The following is a 19121-nucleotide window of genomic DNA, read 5'->3' as shown; positions in this document are numbered from 1 at the left end:
AGAGCTTGTAAAACTCAAACAGAAATCCACAAATCTTAAAAAGGAGATTGCTGCAACCAGAGCAACTGAAAAGTGAGAGGCAAATCCAGGAGGGAGAGAGTAAGAGAATAGGAGGCACAAAACTTGCAGGACAACTCTGCCCAGATCTACCCAGATTCTCTGGCTCACCCTTGACCTAAGCATGTGTGGGGCTGACTCCAAGCAATTAGAGACTAAAAGAACAGAGATTTTAACTGGTATCCACCATGAGAAGCAGAATTTGCTGAAGTAAAAAGTGAGAAAAAGAAATAAACAAAACCAATACCTTTTGAAGGAACAAAACGGATTCCAGAGGCTCTACAACCTACCTTTTCCAATATTCTGGATATAATCCAAAATCACTAGATTTATACAAAGAAACAGCAAAGTGTGGCCTACAATCAAAGAAGCAATCAGCAGAGACAGATCTGATCTGATCTGATATGATATGATATGATGAAGACTTTGGAATTAGCAGACAATGATTTTAAAGTAGCTCATATCCCCATATGTAAGAGTTTAAAATGAGTAAGACTATGAAATCTTAGAAGAGAAATAAAAACTATTAAAAAGAACCAAATGTAGAGTCCACAACTGAAAAATACAAATTAACTCCAAATAAAAAACTGGAGTATGGAGATAACAGAAGAGTCAGGTAGAGATAAACAGAAATTATCTACATCTGATGACTGGAGACTGAGCTGAAAAAAGTAGTTAAATAAATATGAACACATAAATAGAAATCTGAAGAATGAAAGATTGAGAAAAAAAATTAACAGAGCTTCAGGGACCTGTAGGACAATATTAGAATGTATAACATATGCAGGTGAAGTCTCAAGTGGAGAACTGAGGGAGAATAAGGCAGAAAAAAGTATCTGGGAAAAAAGGTCAAAATTTTTCCCAATTTTAAAATAATTTTGGGTGCACCTGAGTGACTCAGATGGTTAAGCGTCTGCCCTCAGCTGGGACATCATCTCCAGGTCCTGGGATCACGCCCCAAATTGGGCTCTATGCTCAATGCTCAGCAGGAGTCTGCTTCTCCCTCTCCCTCTCCTCCACCCCCCCCCGCCCCCTTCATGCTCTCTCAAACGAATAAGATCTTTAAAAATAAATAAATAAACAAAATAATTTTGAGACCAAACTAACATTCACAAAGCTCAGCAAGCACCAAAAAGTATAAACCCCCACACACACATACTTGTAAAGCATACATAGGTACATCATAGTCGTACTTTAGAAAACAAAGAGCTTCAAAATGGCCACACTATAGAGCAACACAATATAAATATCAGATAATACACTCTTTTCAAAGAAGGAAACAGTATTACCAAAGGTAAAGAGAGACATTGTGTAATGACAGAAAGACACTTTTATCAAGAGGACATAGTAATAATAAATATGTTGGCCCGAACAAGTTTCAAATAAATGAAACAACAGGGAAAAATAAACAAATCCACAATCATTAGTTAATTGCTCTATCAGTAACTAATAAACTATCTAGACAAAATCAGTAAAGCAGACCCTACAAGAGCTGAACAGCATTATCAGTCACAAACTTATTATTGACGTTTACAGAACACTATACCCAACAACTTCAGAAACACATTCTTTTCAAAAGCACATAATATGCTCACCAAGACAGACTGTTATGTGATGGACCATAAAACAAGTCTCAAAGAATAAGAAAGGGTTGAGAGAACAAACAGAGAATGTTCACTGACAAAAACAGAAATAAATTAGAGACTAAGAAGAGACAGTAAGAGACATAGAAATAGAAAAACACCAAAGATGAGGAAATTAAACAATCACCTCTATATAATCCATGGGCCAAAGAAGAAATCACAGGGGAAACTAGAAAACATTTTGAACTGACTGATAAAATACAATATATCAAAATTTGTGCAAAGCAGGTAAAGCAGAGGATAAAGAGAAATGTATTGCTTTAAAATACTAGAAAAGCTGTCAAAACAATTTTAGATTCTGCCTTAAGCAAAGAAAGAGCAAATAACACAAAGCAAACAGAATAAATGAAATAATTAAAGAGAAAAACTGTTATAGAATCTATACACATTTAAAAGAGGAGCTCTCAAGTTTATGTCAATAAATATGGTAACTTAGATGAAAGAGGCAAATTTTCTGAAAAATCCAAATCATCAAAACTGATACAAGAAACAGAGCATCTGAATAACCACAGTGGTCACTTTCATTTTCTGCCCCAGGGACACTCAGATCCCAGCATTCCCTTCTGTCCTCAAGAGCCCGTTCATCTCAATTTGAGCAGCTGGCCAAAGATGACGGAGTCATCCACTGCCATGTTAAGATTCCAATACTTGGTGCAGAAGATGCCAACAGAGGAAGGAGGAAAAGGGACAGAAGGGAGGCAGCCCAGGCTTGGTCCTCATGCCAAACAACAGTAGATCTCTAACTGGGACATATAAAAACAGGCAATAAGCCAAATTTGAGCAGGGGTGTGGGGAGTAGAGTTTGCCAACTCCTAATTTAGCCATGTAGAGGAATCTTCAAAGGAAGGGAAACCGGAGGACTTGCGCTACCTGACCTCAAGATTGACTGGTGTGGTACTGGTGTAAGGGCCAATGAATAAATGAATGAAACTGAACAAAGAGCCCCGAAACATACTCATACTTACATGGTCATTTCATGTTTGACAAAGGTTTCAAAGCAATCTATTGAGGTAAGTGTTTTTAACAAATGGAGCTGGAACAATTGTATATATTCTAAGAAAAATAGAAACCTCAACCTCTAACATACCATATATTAAAATTAATCTGAGATTAATCATAAATATAAATGTAAAACATAAAGATTTCAATGCTTCCAAGATAAAATGAGGTTATTATGATTTGGGAGTAGGTAGAGATTTCTTAAAACAGCTGAGAAAGCTGTTCACTATAAAACTAAAAATTGATAAAATTCATCAAAAAGACAAACTTCTGCTTGTCAAAAGACATCAATAAGAAAATAAATGAGAAAGCCACAGACTGAAGGAAAATATTCACTAATCATAGAGAAGAATAAACAAATTCTGATCTTCAGATCTTCTATTCATATAATAGAAAAGTATTAGGTAATAAAAAAGGAACTACATGTGTTCACAGGCACAACTCTCAAAAAAAACTTTTACACAAAGAAGCACACTTAATTTAGATTTATGAATACAAATAAAAACCAAAACAGTGGTTGCTTCTGGATGAGGCAGAGATTAAATAAGATGGAATGGCAAGGAACTTTTTGAGAAGACAGTCAGGTTCTGTATCTCTGCAGGGGTCTAGGTTATCAAATTGGATGCATTTATCAAAACTCTTCCCAAGGTAAGATTTTTACATTTCAGTCTATGTAAATTATACCTCAAACAATTTTTAACAAATACTGAATTCCAACTAATGATATCCTAAGATTTAAGTGGTGATATGAACCAATGTTTGCAGTTTACTTTGAATTTTTTTTTTTTTTTTTTGCACTTTACTTTGAAATGTAAGAAAAATATAAGATGGATGAGCAGCCCCAGTGGCTCAGCTGTTTAGTGTCGCCTTCAGCCCAGGGCATGGTCCTGGAGACCTGGGATCGAGTCCCACATCAAGCTCCCTGCATGGAGCCTGCTTCTCCCTCTGTGTCTCTCCCTCTCTCTCTCTCTCTCTCTCTCTCTCTCTGTGTGTCTCTCATGAATAAATAAAATCTTTAAAAATATAAGATGGACTAATAGACAGATACACAGATATGTGCTAAAGCAAACATAGTACAATATTTACTGTACCTGCATAAATTTCCCACTTTTATGCATATTTGAATTTTTTATAATAAAATGTTACAAGGTGGAAGGGGCAGAAGGTAGGCAAATGTGGCCATTATGCTGTGGCTTTGAGCAGCCTCTGCCCAAGATGAGATCTTGGGATTCTGAAGACAATATAGCATGTAGCTCAACCTGGCAAGCAGAGCCACTACTGCCCCACCACACTCACACTTCTGGAGACCCCCCCCCCCCCCCACCTGCAGTAAGACCTACAGCACCATGCTGTAACAAGTTCTGCAATGGAAGATGACTGCTCACAACCACCTTATCCTTGCAAAGATCCTTGAGTCACAGGCCAGTAGGAGACTCAAGAATTGGTGGAGCCCATGGTCCAGTAGAAGACTGACAAGATATCATCTAAAACTTTAAGCAGTTCTTGCTGGGCATGGCCTTTGTTTACTCCTACCCAAAGTTGATATTGCCTGTGCAGGATGGCTTGAATTTCATGAAAAAGAACAAAGAAATCTTCAATATCATTCCCCAAAAATACCAATACCAATTCCTCAAAAGTCTATGCTATGGCCCCAGAACCTGTTTCAACATTCTTCTTACCAATTCATAAAGTACCATATAACCAGATGGCATCCTCTGCTGCCAAGATGAATGCTAGTGGCTATACTGGAAACCAAACAGTTTTCCTGCTCTGTAGTAAGAACTAAACATCAATTGTTAGAAGGCTATATATAGCAGCTGATGCTGGGGCAGTGGAGGAGACATAGGTGAAGGACTATACCTCTGACGTGTACCACTTGGACACTTGTGCTGCAGGTCTGACTGTGAGGCCTAAAGTCATCTGAGCTCTTCTGTTTCTCAGAGACTTAAGATGGCAGGGCCCCCAGGCTACAGGGTATCCAGCCCCATTGGGCTGAGGCCCCCACAATCCTAATGCAAAACTGGCTCTATCCCACAGACCAAGTGATACAGGCTCCAAACCATAATCATCTAGTCTCTGATCTCTTATCAGCAGTACAGTTTCAAAACCCATATTAACCACTCACTGCATGTGGACCTTGTATCTTGATTTATACAAACTCTTAAGAGAAGGAAAAAACTGAAATTTATGAAATAAAAGAAATCTGAATAGTGTCTAGATAACTAGATTATTATTAATTTTTATGGATGTGAAAACTCTATGTATTGTGAGAATATATTTTTTAAAGTTCTTATTTTTTTTAGAGATAACATAAGTTGATGATGAACTCATAGGTCTCAAATTTGCTTCAAAATAATAAAAAAGGGACAAGACCATAGTTGGTGGAAGTCTGTTATATTATTCTATTTACTTGTGTAAATATATGAGTATCTCCATAACAAAAAGTTTTAAAAGAAACAAAAAAGACTAACAATTTCTATTTTTAATTAGATCCAAGGAAGTTTTTAAAAAGATAACACAATGATAACAAGAAAGCAGTAAACAAAAAAAGCGGAGATAAGAGGAGGCTAGAATGACTGAGACAATTAAGCTAGAAGGAAATAATGTGACCTGGGGTACCAGTGCAAAAACAAAGTTAAATAAATGCTCAGAACAGTAGTTACAAACTAACATCTACCTCCTTCTACAATACTATGGGTTTTCAGTCACCAATCAAAAAGACCATGTTACAATACGTACAAAACAAAGGTACAAAACAGGCACTTCTCACAGATTACAAAGGAAAACAAAGCTGAGGGAAAAGTAGTTTGCCCAAATGACAGGATTCATCTTATTAGTGGTGGTGAAATCAGACCAAAGATTATTTTGAGTCCTAATCTGGAGGCTTTAGTTGCTAGAGTGGTTTTCTCAAATGACAGTCTACAGCCCTCAGCTTAGAATCACAGTGCAGTTCCGGCCAAAAATGCAAACAGACAGTCCTTTGCTATACTCCACATCCAGGGTTAGTATCTCTGGGGAGTAAAGCCCATGATTTTTCACACCTACCTACCTACCTACCTACCTACGCTACTACAAGTAAATCCAATGAAACCCACATGAACCTAAAGTTTCCAACTCCCTTGGGAGTAACAGTATTCTCACTGTTTTAAGTGTAATGAAAAAGTATATAAGATTATGCCACAAAAATGTCTATACTGTTTTAAGGGTAATATAGCCAATACAGAAGAAACTACAAGAGCAACAAAAATAAAATTTGTGTAGGGGCGCCTGGGTAGCTCAGTAAACTAAGCAAGCAGCCAATTCTTAATTTCCACTCAGGTCACGACTTCAGGGTCTTGGGATAAAGCCTTGTATCAGGCTCCCTGCTTAGCAGGAAGTCAGCCTGAGGTTCTCTCCTTCTCCTTGTCCCTCTGCCCCTCCCTCACACTCACTCATGCACACACTCTCTCTCTCTCAAATAAACAAATCTTTAAAGAAAAATTTGTGTGGTATCTTATAGGGAATGTGTGTGCATATATAAATTTTTAAAGTATGAGTGAGGTTTTTATAGTCCATGTCAGCCACAATACTCCTGGAAGACTTGATAGGAGAGTAAAAATTTTATAGGGCTTTAAAAAGATTCACAATAAATAAAACAACATGAGCAAAATGGCAAGAAAACTGAAATAGAGAGCATATCTGGAAAACAAAACAGCGATCGCTATAGTTAAAACATTTCTGCTAGGAATGAAGCAAGAAAAAGATTAATAACTAAGAAGGTTATAAAAGGATTCATACTGAGAACTGAAAACTTCGGAATGCCATAGACCAGCAGTTTTCAGCCAACTACCTACAGATCAAATTGTGCCACTGGCCTGCTCCTGCACTGCCCCTTAACCTAACAACAGTTTTTAAATGTTTAAAGGATTATTTAAAACAATTTTTTTTTTCAACAAGGATATGAAACAGACTGTATGGAGGTGGCCCACAAAGCCTACAATATTTATTGGTCCTTTACAGAAACAGTTTGCCAACCTCTGCTAACAACACAGTAATTGTAAATTCTGAAGTAATGAGTTTGTAACTTAGCTCTACACTCAATAATGACATTTAATAGGTTGTTACTAAAATAAGAGCCAATTTTTGCTATTATTATTTAAGCTCACCATAAAAGTTAAAATACTCCAAGTTTAAATACATAAAACAAGTATTAACATGAATGATACTTTTGTATTCTATGAAAACTAAAAAATTCCTCCAATAAAACCATTCTGTGCAGGGAGTAAAAATATTGATAATCCTACTCATATAACTTCTATTATCTTAGATTTTGATTCAATAAACATCTGCATATCTACATTATTCAACAAGAATTACACTAGGAACTTTTGTAGGTGGTCTGACCTCAAAGTATTTTATAATACAAAGCTATTATTGTCACTACTATATAGTTAGTAGAAATGGAGTCTCAGAGGCATCTTGTCCAATGTTCTCAGCCTGCCCAGTCCAAATCCTACCCTTTCTGCATAAGACCACTGCACCTCAAGAAGTATCTAATAAGCTATCAACTTCCCTACAGAGTTACAGGTTGGGTAAGATTGTCTATCTCTTAATAAAACTACATAAAGAAATGAATACAATACTTTGAAACTACATGATATTTCCATACACTGATTCACGATACAAAGGTTCACTGTCTTTGCTGATAATGTCCCAAACACGTTCTGATGTTGGCTTTCTACTTTTCAGAGTGCACGATTCTATATGGAGAACCAACTTCACATACTATAGTTTACTATAGTTTACAGGACAGGATCATTTAGGAAATAAACCACTAGTGTTCTGTTTAACCTCATAATAGGTTAGGTACATATAACATATCATAAAATGATACCTGCATAATCCAGCAAAACTGTCAGAGAATGTCAATCTGGAATTTTAAATTTTTTCAGAAACAAAACTTTTTTGTGTGTGATAGTGCTTGCTTCTGGTTATAAATAGCTCCAATCTCTCCCAAAGATGCAATTTAATTGACCCAAAGCTCTGAATAGCTTGTCTTATAAAATAAGGCCTATTTAATCATAACTTCCTAAAAAATACTATGTCTCCCATACTCTCAAAGTATCTACAACTCCCAACTGAAGCCCTTTCTTATTCTTAAACCAAAATGGAATTGACAAAATGGTTTTTATTGTCTCTCTCCCTCACTAACCACTAAGCTTTACATAAGGGCAAAATCATGTCTGCTTTTACTTCTGACATTATCTCTAGCATCCAAAGGACAGTCCCTGGTACATAATAGGTGATTAAGAAGTCTCTGCTTCAAAAATGAAAAGTCAATCCATTTTAAATGTTAATAGAGGGATGCCTGGGTGGCTCAGCAGTTGAGCATCTGCTTTCACCTCAGGGCATGATCCTGGAATCAAGTCCCACACAGGACTCCCTGCATGGGGCCTGCTTCTCCCTCTGCCTAGGTCTCTGCTCCCCCCTCCCCCCTCTCTGTCTCTCATGAATAAAGAAATAAAATCTTTTAAAAGAAATGTTAATAGAGAAAAGAGTACCTTACTTTATGGGTTTAAAAAAGTTTTCTTTTAAGCAGTAGTTTCTTGGGTTATTTTGATAATCTAACATAAAGATAATTAAATATTGTCAATCAGTGCATGGTTTCATTTCTACATGTAGATTGTATGCCTGCACAGCATCAGTAGTAACTCTTTTATTCTCAGCCCTAGAGCATAATTAAGAAGAGTTAATTTGCTACCAGAAAAGAAAAACTGATGCTGCAAAATAAAATTACCAATAAATTTTCTTTTTATTTAATTATCTATAGCACTGATCACCAGCCCTCCTTCCATTAACTTTGATAATCAAAAGTTAACCCGGTAGTGAAATTCTTTCAAACTGAGGACCATAAATTACCCACAATATCTAAAGATTTTTTCAAGTTAACATCACAATGTGAAAGAAAGTATTACAAGATATGTGGAAATTTTTTATAAAATATTTTACTTTTTTAAAAAAGTCAAAATAATTTCCTCAAATAATAAATACAAAGTGTTTTACTGCAAAATATTTTACAATATCTGCTATGCCATGTTCTACAATGTACTAATGTACATATCTGCTCCACCAAACATACTAGAGTCTGAGAATACGAAAGTAATATTCAAGTATTTTGTAAACCACATCTGTAGAAACTAATGATATACTATTATAAATATCGAGGATATCCTTGATATATGCTTATAAATAGTAGTAATTTTATTTGCTTACCACAGCTTACAGACCAATTCAGACGTACTTTAATAAGTCAAATACCGGAAGTGGCAATGCTCTCAGTTTTGTGATTTTCCAAAACCACTGAACAATTCTTAATATAGTTCTGAATGAAAAATGAAATCTTCCCTAGATATATACATGTGCTAGGCTGCTGCACTGATGGTGAATTAAATGGTTTCCCTGTATCTGTGTCCTTTACCCTGCAACTTGGCAGTCCTCTCCTACTCTTTATTCTGAATTCGGCAGCATGATTTTCTTTGGCAAATTGTTCACAACTTAATGCAAGCATTAAAACAGATTTAAGTTATACATACAGATGACTGTAAACAGGTTTTCCCACATATAAATGTCTGGAGGAACATTCAAAGCATGTGGAATGTAGGTTAATCCCATTCAACACACTGTTAGTCATCCAACAACCACTGCACTTACCTGCTTAAGCCCGCAATACCCCAATCATGACAACCAAATATGCCCCTCAGAACACTAAGCCCTCCAGAGGAAGAAGATCCCAGACAGCTGTCAATTTACTCTTTTAACTGGTGAAACACTCATCTTCTACATGACCCATTCATGCACAAGATGTATGACAGCAGTGCCTTTTAAACCCAAAATACACACGATTGAGTATGGTCCTTTCCAAACTACTGAAAAATGACACACAGTAAGAATATGGCAACATGTTTTCAAATGAAACATTAAGATTTGTATACTTTTCTCCATGCATGTTATACTAAGATTTAAATGTTTAAGTAAGATAAACTAATAAAGCACCTGCACTTGAAGTCTATGAAGGTTTTAGGTTGTGCTAACCATCCTGCACTTCATAATATCAATCCCCATCTTCCATGCATCTCTCAAGTTTTTAAAAACACAGATACCATTAATATTGTTAAGAATTAAATATATCGGGGGATCCCTGGGTGGCTCAGTGGTTTAGCACCTGCCTTCGGCCCAGGGTGTGATCCTGGAGTCCCGGGATCGAGTCCCGCATTGGGCTCCCTGCATGGAGCCTGCTTCTCCCTCTGCCTATGTCTGTGTCTTTCTCTCTCTGTGTCTCTCATGGATAAATAAATAAAATCTTTAAAAAAAAAAAAAAAAAAAAGAATTAAATATATCTAGCCCAATGCTTAGATTCTAAGATATTCTTAGTGATGAAAGAAACTATGTGCATCTGCCTTAACAAATATATACAAGGTTGGTATATTGTCTAACAGTATGAATTACGATAATTTCCCCTTTTCTTTGTGTACTGTATTTGCTCTGCCTTTAATATCTTTTCCTGTCACAGGGTACCTGGTTGGCTCAGTCACAAGAGCATGTGACTCTTGATCTCAGGGTCATGCGTTCAAGTCCCACATTGGGTATAGAGATTACTTATAAACAAACTTAAAAACAAATGAACCAATATCTTTGTGCTAGCTTAGGTTCTAACTATTTTACCTCTATGAGATCTTCCCAATACTCTCCGTTTCACCAATAAAAGTCTCTCCTTGCATATTACTTCTGAAGCTTATTTTTAGCATTAATTAACATGCTATCACTGTTACACAGATCTATCTCCTTAAGCAGACTGTAAGCCTTCTGTCAGCTAAACCCATGAGAAACGTCTGTAACTAAATCTGTAGTACCTAGCACAATAACTGCCCTGTGAGTGTTTTAAGTGACCTATTAATTTCCATGACTCCTTTTAGGATTTGAAATTCAAAAAAAAAAAAAAAAGGATTTGAAATTCATGAACCTATTCCAGTCATCTCTAAATTTATTTTTTTTCTACTTTTTGATATGAGTTGCCTAAAATCAAGTATTTTCTTGTATGTATACTAAATTTATTTTGATGTCAGTCTTAGTGACTGCCATATTCGACAAAATGGTTGAACCTTGAAGAGACTATGCTAAGTGAAATAAAATAAGCCAGTCACAGCAGGACAAATACCGCATGATTCCACTTACACAAGGTATCCAGAACAGTCAAACTCACAGAAGCAGAAAGTAGAATAGCAGTTACCAGGGGCTGGGAAGGCAGAGTGGGCAGTTGCTATTCAATGGGTATATAAAGATCACTTATGCAAGATGAGTTATCGAGACCTAATGTACAATTCTATCCCTCTATATAAGAATACTGCGTTGACACTTAAAACTTTTTTAAGAGAGGAAACCTTACGTTAAATGCTTTTAACACAATTGAAAGTTCCTTCAATCTTAGTATTTGGAGACCAATCTTCACCTAACCTTAGCTACTTCCTGACGGATACAGATGTTTTTACTTACTTCTCCAATGGACTGCTATCTTTTTAGTTATACTACTCTGACTTTATCTACTATCAATAGACAATTAATCTAAACACAGAAAAATATTTATTTACGACTTCATATTCTGATGTCCAAAATTTTGCATACTAGGCCAACACTCTAAGAGTACAATTAAAAGTTTGCTTTGCTGATCTAATCCCAAACTTCATAAAAACAGTCCAAATTGTATTTCAATCAGTAAATATATTATTCTATATGTTCAGCCATTACAAATCTTCTGCCCTTTCCCCTAGGCTTTAGATTTTCCCACATCAGTCTGGAACTTGATTGTGCAAAATAATTTCTTATCAGCAAAATAGTGTGCTCTGTGCTCACTTCTCTAAACCACATATTTAAAAATATTTCATAATTTTGAATGTATACTTCTTCATTGTTTTAGAGCCAAAAACACACGTGCATAACAAGAAGGCAAGCAAGTTTAAGATATTACTATAAAAATGTTAGAGAGGGAGACATCTGGGTGGCTCAGCGGTTTAGCGCCTGCCTTTGGCTCAGGGCATGATCCTGGAGTCCCAGGATGGAGTCCCACATCAGGCTCCCTGCATGGAGCCTTGCTTCTCCCTCTGCCTATGTCTCTGCCCCGGTGTCTCTCTGTGTCTCTCATGAATAAATAAATAAAATCTTAAAAAAAAAAAAAATGTGAGGCAAAATGCAAAATGTTAACATATATCTTCTCAGGGTGAAAAAGACTACACTAATAAAATCTTAAAACAACTTTTTTTTCTTATATCAAAAAAACACAAGCAATAGTATAAATAATTATTTCCTCTCTATGAAACAATGAAATAATGGTTATTAATTAGAATGCATGGCTCATTCTTATCCCCAAATGCCCATTTTTCTGGTCAATTTTATAGCTTTCTTTCAAATATTAGATCGCCACTTTTACCAACAGCGTGGTAAAAACATAGAACTAAAAACAAGAAAGCATACAGAATGAAACTACTGGAAACCTATTACAGCAGTCAGAAGGAAAAAGCTACTCTTCAAATTCTTACTGGGTTGTCCTTAAGGCTGGGCTGTCCCCAACACTGCCAGCCTCCTCCAACCTACCCAGCCTCCTCCCCACCCAGCACTGCCAGCCTCCTCCTCCCTACCCAACCTCCTCCGCATCCAGCACTGCCAGCCTCCTCCTCCCTACCCAGCCTCCTCCCCACCCAGCACTGCCAGCCTCCTCCTCCCCACCCAGCACTGACAGTCTCCTTCTCCCTACCCAGCCTCCTCTGCATCCAGCACTGCCAGCCTCCTCCCCACCCAGCACTGCCAGCCTCCTCCTCCCCACCCAGCACTGCCAGCCTCCTCCTCCCCACCCAGCTCTGCCAGCCTCCACCTCCCCACCCAGCACGGGCTCAACATGAAGTTCAGCATATAATAAAAAGGCAGGAGGGGAACTCAGGTAAAAGCTGATCACACAACGACCCAACAGAAGTTTACCACAAAGTTCATTCTCTTTCTCCTCTCTCTTTTGGTCTTTTAAAGCAAGCACTAGCAGTTATTCCAATACTAGATGTCCTCCAAAAATGCCTTTTACATTCAACATTGATGAATTTTAGATATATGTTTCACCTCAGGATAAAAGTACTTAATTAGATATTTAGTAGATATTAATTCTAAGTACATTATCAAATAGTACATTCTAAAATACCTAAATATAGAATACAAAGATAACTTTTTAGACAGTGAAATTCACCATTATAAACAACTTAATAAATCTTATTAAAATGCCAAAAAGTTAAAAATTGTAAAAACACTTACTTCATTTCCATGTTTTTGCAGGAATTCAATTTCCTGTTGTGTGAATGTTGTCATGGAGATAGATTTCACCCTGTGTGGTGGATTTAACCCTCTCCTAAAAAATAAAATATTTTACAAATTTACTATTATGTATCTTAAAAATTTCACATCAATGTAAAACGTTTTTAACTAGCACATTTAAACGTGGAACACTGTTCACTCCATAAACTAAAAGTATTTACAATTTAATTTGAACTATTAATCCTCACAATAGATATGTCCAAGTAAGTTAAGACTCACTAATGATACATTTAAATATAAATTCAGATAACTATCTAGTTAGGAACACATCGCACCTGTAACACCTGAGCTTCTACAAAATACAAATACTGCTTTAGTGTGTTTCTAAATGGAAGGAGTAGATTATGTAACATCTCTATGGTAAAGAATTCAAATAGTAACCAATTAAATATTTTCACATTTCCTAAGCAAATAACAATGATTTGTTAAGTTTTGAGCTATACAAATATTCCAATCAAACAGCTATTGCCTTTAAGCTTAAGGCCGATTTGAAAACTGAAAACTAACCCAAGAAAACTGGAAATTATTAACCCTTAAGAATGAAGTCTCACCTCTCCTTCAATTCAGATAAAAATTTATAATAAAGGACGTTTTCATCACCTCAGGAGGCATATAAGTGCTCATGAGGAACTGAAGGGACATGAGGGAATTCGAGAAATACTGAACACATGATTAAATGTTCTTTTACAACTTTGAAGCCTTTTCTGTATAGATGGCCTTAAGAGAACTCTATCTCTAAATTTACTGATGATCTTTACAATGCACGTAAAAAACTGAATACAAATGCACTCAGAGAAGAGTAAAAAAACTACATTTTGTCCAACTATCAGAGTAGCCTACTCTACTACCCACAAAGAGTTAAATAATCTATGCAAAGTAACAAGTAATCTATGCAAAGTTTCATTAAATTATGTTTGAGTCATGTCCTCTGCTAAAGGCCTCATTTGGAATCCAAGTTCTAGAATAGATTATTAATATTTTTACATAATATGTCATACTCCTCTTGCAATCATCCATGCTAATTGATTTAACAATGATGCAAAATAATAAGTGAATGAAAGGTCTTTCAAAAATAATCTGGAAACATTTTTGAATAATTAAGTATGGTGTGTAATAGTCCTAGAAATTCATAAAATTTTAAGTCAACAATAAGGGAAATTCAGAATTAACAGAAGGGTCCTCAATTATCATATTCCACTCCTCCTCTCTGTCAGATGGTACATCTTTCAGATCATGCTTTGGATTATGACAAAGCATATTATCTGTTTCATATTTTGAAAAGGGAAAATGTTAAGTTGGGTTTCGTTGCTGTCTTATTTTTTTTTTTTTAAGATTTTATTTATTTACTCATGAGAGACACAGAGAGGCAGAGACACAGGCAGAGGTATAAGCAAGCTCTATGCATGGAGTCCGATGTGGAACTTGATCCTGTGACTCCTGGATCATGCCCTGAGCCAAAGGCAGACACCCAACCACTAAGCCTCCCAGGCATCCCTGTTGTTTTAAATTTTAAACTAATTCATTTACTTTTAGTTCTTGGGTTAAGTCATAAGATACAGAAATAAAGATTGCACAGTAGAAAAAAATGAACACAGCAATTGCATCTTCATAAAACTTTCAAACTTATCAAGAAACAACTACAGAACAAATTATTTTCAAGTATTTTTGCAATCACAAATTAAGACTTTAAAAGTCTCTTGTAGGGGCACCTGGGTGGCTCAGTTGCTTGAGCATCTGACTCTTGGTTTCGGCTCAGGTCATAATTCAGGGTTGTGAGATCAAGCCCCATCCCCAGCTCTGCACTCAGTGAGGAGTCTACTTGAGATTCTCTCTCTCCCTGTATCCCTCCCTCCACCCACTCGCATGCTCTCTCTAAAATAAAATAGATAAAATTTTTAAAAATAATAAAAAATAAAAATAACTTCTAAATTTCCAAAAGGGAAAATTTAGGAAAGCCATTATTCATTTAAAGCAGTACACTTTGGGACACCTGGATGGCTCAGTGGTTAAGCATCTGCCTTCAGCTCAGGGCGTGATCCTGGAGTCCTGGGATCAAGTCCCCCATCGGGCTCCCTGCATGGAGCTTGCTTCTCCCTCTGCCTGTGTCTCTGCCTCTCTCTGGTTGTCTCTCATGAATAAATAAAATATTTAAAAAATAAATAAAGCAGTACAGTTTGTTTTCCAAATCATCTGTATCATGACAACAAGACTAGATTCACCATTTTCAGGGAAACTTATTTATGATTTGCATCTACATCCTACCTTGTTCCAAAATAACTTAAGAAGGAATTAACTTACTGTTCTCTTAAATTCCGCTACTCCCTCCCTCTCACTTAGCAACTTACTCTCTCCTTAAATTATCTCCTTTCTTGTTCCAGCCAACCATTTACCTTTCCACCTCCCTTACAGTATCCTTTTTAAAAAAGGAAAAAGCAAAGCAATAATTTTCTAAATAAGGAAACATCAAACACTATTACAACGGTATATGTTATGGATAAGAAATTTTGAAGCTAAGAATTATACCCCTATCATTAAAAGAGGAAACCCCTGATTCTTTTTTAGTTATATTATACAAATGTAATCTATATACACTGCTATATACACTCATGAGAGCAGTGCAATGTATAGCTTATTTACTCACAGATCTCAAAAGGCCCTCTGGTATCATGGGGTCCAATTTACACATAAAGGCATTCATATTACTTAAATAAGTGACAAAATTTTGAACTTATGAAACAAATACAACCAGAATGAACTCATAACCAAACTATGAAACTTTTTCCCACTTAACAAGAACACTTACTACAGGAATTCTTCGAGTGAGCTGACTCAGTGCATTTAAAATAGGACTCAATTTACACAACTGGAAGACACAATTTTGCCAGGCCACAATAATTATATAAATTACATAATGTAAAGGAAATTTTACATTAGTTCATTTGCTTTCTCTAATTGCGCTTTTACATTTCATTTACTCAGGCCAATTAACTATATTCTCAATGCAAGGATATACAAGGATTCTTCCCCACTTAGCTTCCAAAACCTTTATATAGACATTACACGTTTATAAAATAGTTCTGTTAAAAAAAAAAGTGGTAAGTCCAAGTGAAAATTAATAGCTTCATATACTATAAAATAGGATAAATTCACCAATTTGTATCAAGTCAAGAACCTCATTCACACCTTTTGACCTAGTAGTTACCTTTAACAATCTGTTCTAAAGAAGGAATCTGAAACATAGCTAACTAATTACATACAAGATGTTCATCAAACACTATTCATAACAGGAAAACATCAGAAACACCTCAATATCAAAGGGGAAGTGATTAAATAAATGGCAATAACAATGTAAACATTAAAAAAAAAATGTAAACATTATGCATACTTATGGTTATGTTTTAATTTTTTTAAGATGAAAATTATATTCTCAGAACTACATAATATCTGCAAAGAAAACAAACTAAATACTCCCAAAATGTTAATAGTCCTTGCATATAAATGATAGGATAGGATGATTTTTTTCTATTTATAATTTTCTATTCTCTACAAGTTTTCCACGATGAATATGCATTATTCTATAATAGGACAAAGAAACAGCAAGAAATAACAGAGTCCAACTGACTAGTGGCAGTAGTCAAAAATTTTGGACTTTCGGTCCTGGCTATATGGATGTGAATGTCTGTGCTGAAGAATTAAAGAAAGAAAATACAGGAAGGAGAGAACAATTTTCCTTTCTAAGGCTTTCTTTCAATTTTTCTAAGAAAACCTGCAAAGCCTTTCCTCCCAAATATACCTACCAGCATCAACACCTTATCTCTACGTCTCTAAATAAGGGTTTTCTCGACTTTGGCACTATTGACATTTAGGGTCAGGTTAACAGTTTATTGTGAGGGGGCTGTTCCATGCATTGTAGGATGTAGAGAAGTATCCCTCCCAAACCTCCACCTACTAAATAAATACCAATATCATCCTCAAACCAGTAGGGACAATGAAAAATCTTTCCAGATGTTATCAAATCTCCCCTGGGAAGCAAAATCCCTCTGGATGAGAATCACATCTCTAAATATGTCATATGTTAATTACTAAGCAGAAGAAATTACTGGAATTCCTTTGGATCTTTAGTGAATATAAATCCTACTTAGGTTCAATCTTCTACAAAATACCCATTCACCCCACAAATAACTAAAAAGTAAATTTTCCCATAAAGACATTATTTTCAGAAAAATAAAAAACAGAAATGAGTATTTTCTATGAAATGATAAATAACAAAATAAGTATACAAGTTTAAAATTTTTAGTACATATTAAATTTAAAAAGACTATGAAAAATGTCCACAAAAAAATAATCAAAAATGGAACTCTATTGCGTCAAGCATGCTTAATACAAATACGTGGGCAAAATATAAGTTAATAAGGCAGAACAAAATTAATATTTATAAAATAGCTACACTGCACATTTAATCTCATCCCATTTCTACCTTGAGTCTTGCAGCAGACTAGATATTCTGAAAAGTCTCCTCTGCTAAAATATGATAGCTACTCCTTAAGTTACAAAACAAAAAAATCCTGTTAACATATTGTTGAACTTTCTAGAAAGTGGAAAAAAAAAAAAATCTCTAAGGATTCCCCTCTCAAAAGGAAAAAGAGACAAAAACTGAGCTGAAACCAGAAAAGTGACACGTTATATACACAAAATTTAGTACTGCTCAGAAGGCAAATGCCAACCAACAATACCTAAGACAAGATGACAGAGCTAAACCTGAGACAGACCTATTAAACCTAAGACCCTGGGTGAGAAATAAAGCTGCTTCAGGCTGTAGTATCCCAGGATCCCAGCAGAAGAATATGCAAGTTGTTGGAAGGAATGAACTTCCAACTAATGTTATCAAAATTTGGAAAACTTAAGGGCAATAAAAATCACTACACAACAACAAAACATGACACTGAGCTTGTCAGTAGAAACAACATCTTCAAATATACCTCTCCGAAAGACTTTAGACACTAAAGTGATCAAATATACAAAATAGAAAATATAGTATATAGGAAACATTAAAATAAATAAAAGATGGTATAAAAATAAAAAAGACGTGGGATCCCTGGGTGGCGCAGTGGTTTAGTGCCTGCCTTTGGCCCAGGGCACGATCCTGGAGACCCGGGATCGAATCCCACGTCAGGCTCCGGGTGCATGGAGCCTGCTTCTCCCTCTGCCTGTGTCTCTGCCTCTCTCTCTCTCTCTCTGTGACTATCATAAATAAATAAAAATTAAAAAAAAATTAAAAAAAAAATAAATAAATAAAAAAGACGTGTAGTTACCAGAATAACTATTCAACTTTAAAAGTCAGAACTTTTAGAAATGAAACATTCTAAATGTGGAAATTAAAATTCAACAAAGCAGGTAAAGAGCAGTGTTGTGTTTTTTGTTAAACACAGCAAAAGGAAAAATTATTGAATTAGAAGATAGGAAAAAAACAACCCAGAGGGCAGCACAGACTAAGGAGAGAGAAAAGACAAAGGAAAAAAAAAAAAAGGATACGAGAATATCTAACATATCTAATCAACATTCTTTAAAGATTTATTATTTTGAGATGAAGAAAGCAAGGTGCACAGTGGGGGCAGGGGGGAGGGCAAAGGGGGAGGGAGAATCTACAGCAGACTCTCCCACTAAGTACAGAGCCCAATGAGGGGCCAGTCTCATCACCCTGAGATCATGACCTGAACAGAAAACAAGACTCAGACACTCAACCAACTGAGCCACCCAGGCACCCTAAAATCAACACTCTTACTTTTGAGAGCACAAATGAAAACATGAAAAGAAATGATATTTGAAAAGATCATGGCTGAGATTTTTTTGGATCCAATGAAAGGCATGCATCTACAAGTAGAAATTATAGTTTATCAAAAACAAGATAAATAAAATCCACACTTAGAAACATTTTGTTGCAACCTCAAAAACATGATCTTAAAAGCAGTCAGAAAAGAAAGACCAAGAAAACAAAATTTGACTAAAAGTAGACTTTTCGATGGAAACCAAAAGATA

General features: G+C 35.7%; 1 protein-coding gene across 8 annotated transcripts in view; it reads right to left on the bottom strand.

Annotated features, from left to right (window-relative positions):
* AGFG1 (ArfGAP with FG repeats 1) overlaps positions 1-19121 on the bottom strand; it is a 79089-nt gene that overhangs the window by 47358 nt on the left and 12610 nt on the right. For all 8 annotated transcript variants that reach the window (XM_072796516.1, XM_072796511.1, XM_072796517.1 and 5 more), the window contains exon 2: positions 13026-13119. In XM_072796516.1, the coding sequence (XP_072652617.1) occupies positions 13026-13119 (94 nt within the window). The remainder of the gene's footprint in view (positions 1-13025; positions 13120-19121) is intronic.

This window comes from Canis lupus, chromosome 24 (assembly GCF_048164855.1).
Source record: "Canis lupus baileyi chromosome 24, mCanLup2.hap1, whole genome shotgun sequence".
Classification (NCBI taxonomy): Eukaryota; Metazoa; Chordata; class Mammalia; order Carnivora; family Canidae; genus Canis; species Canis lupus.
Note: the sequence above shows the minus strand (reverse complement) of the source record. Positions and strands in the feature narration are given on the sequence as shown.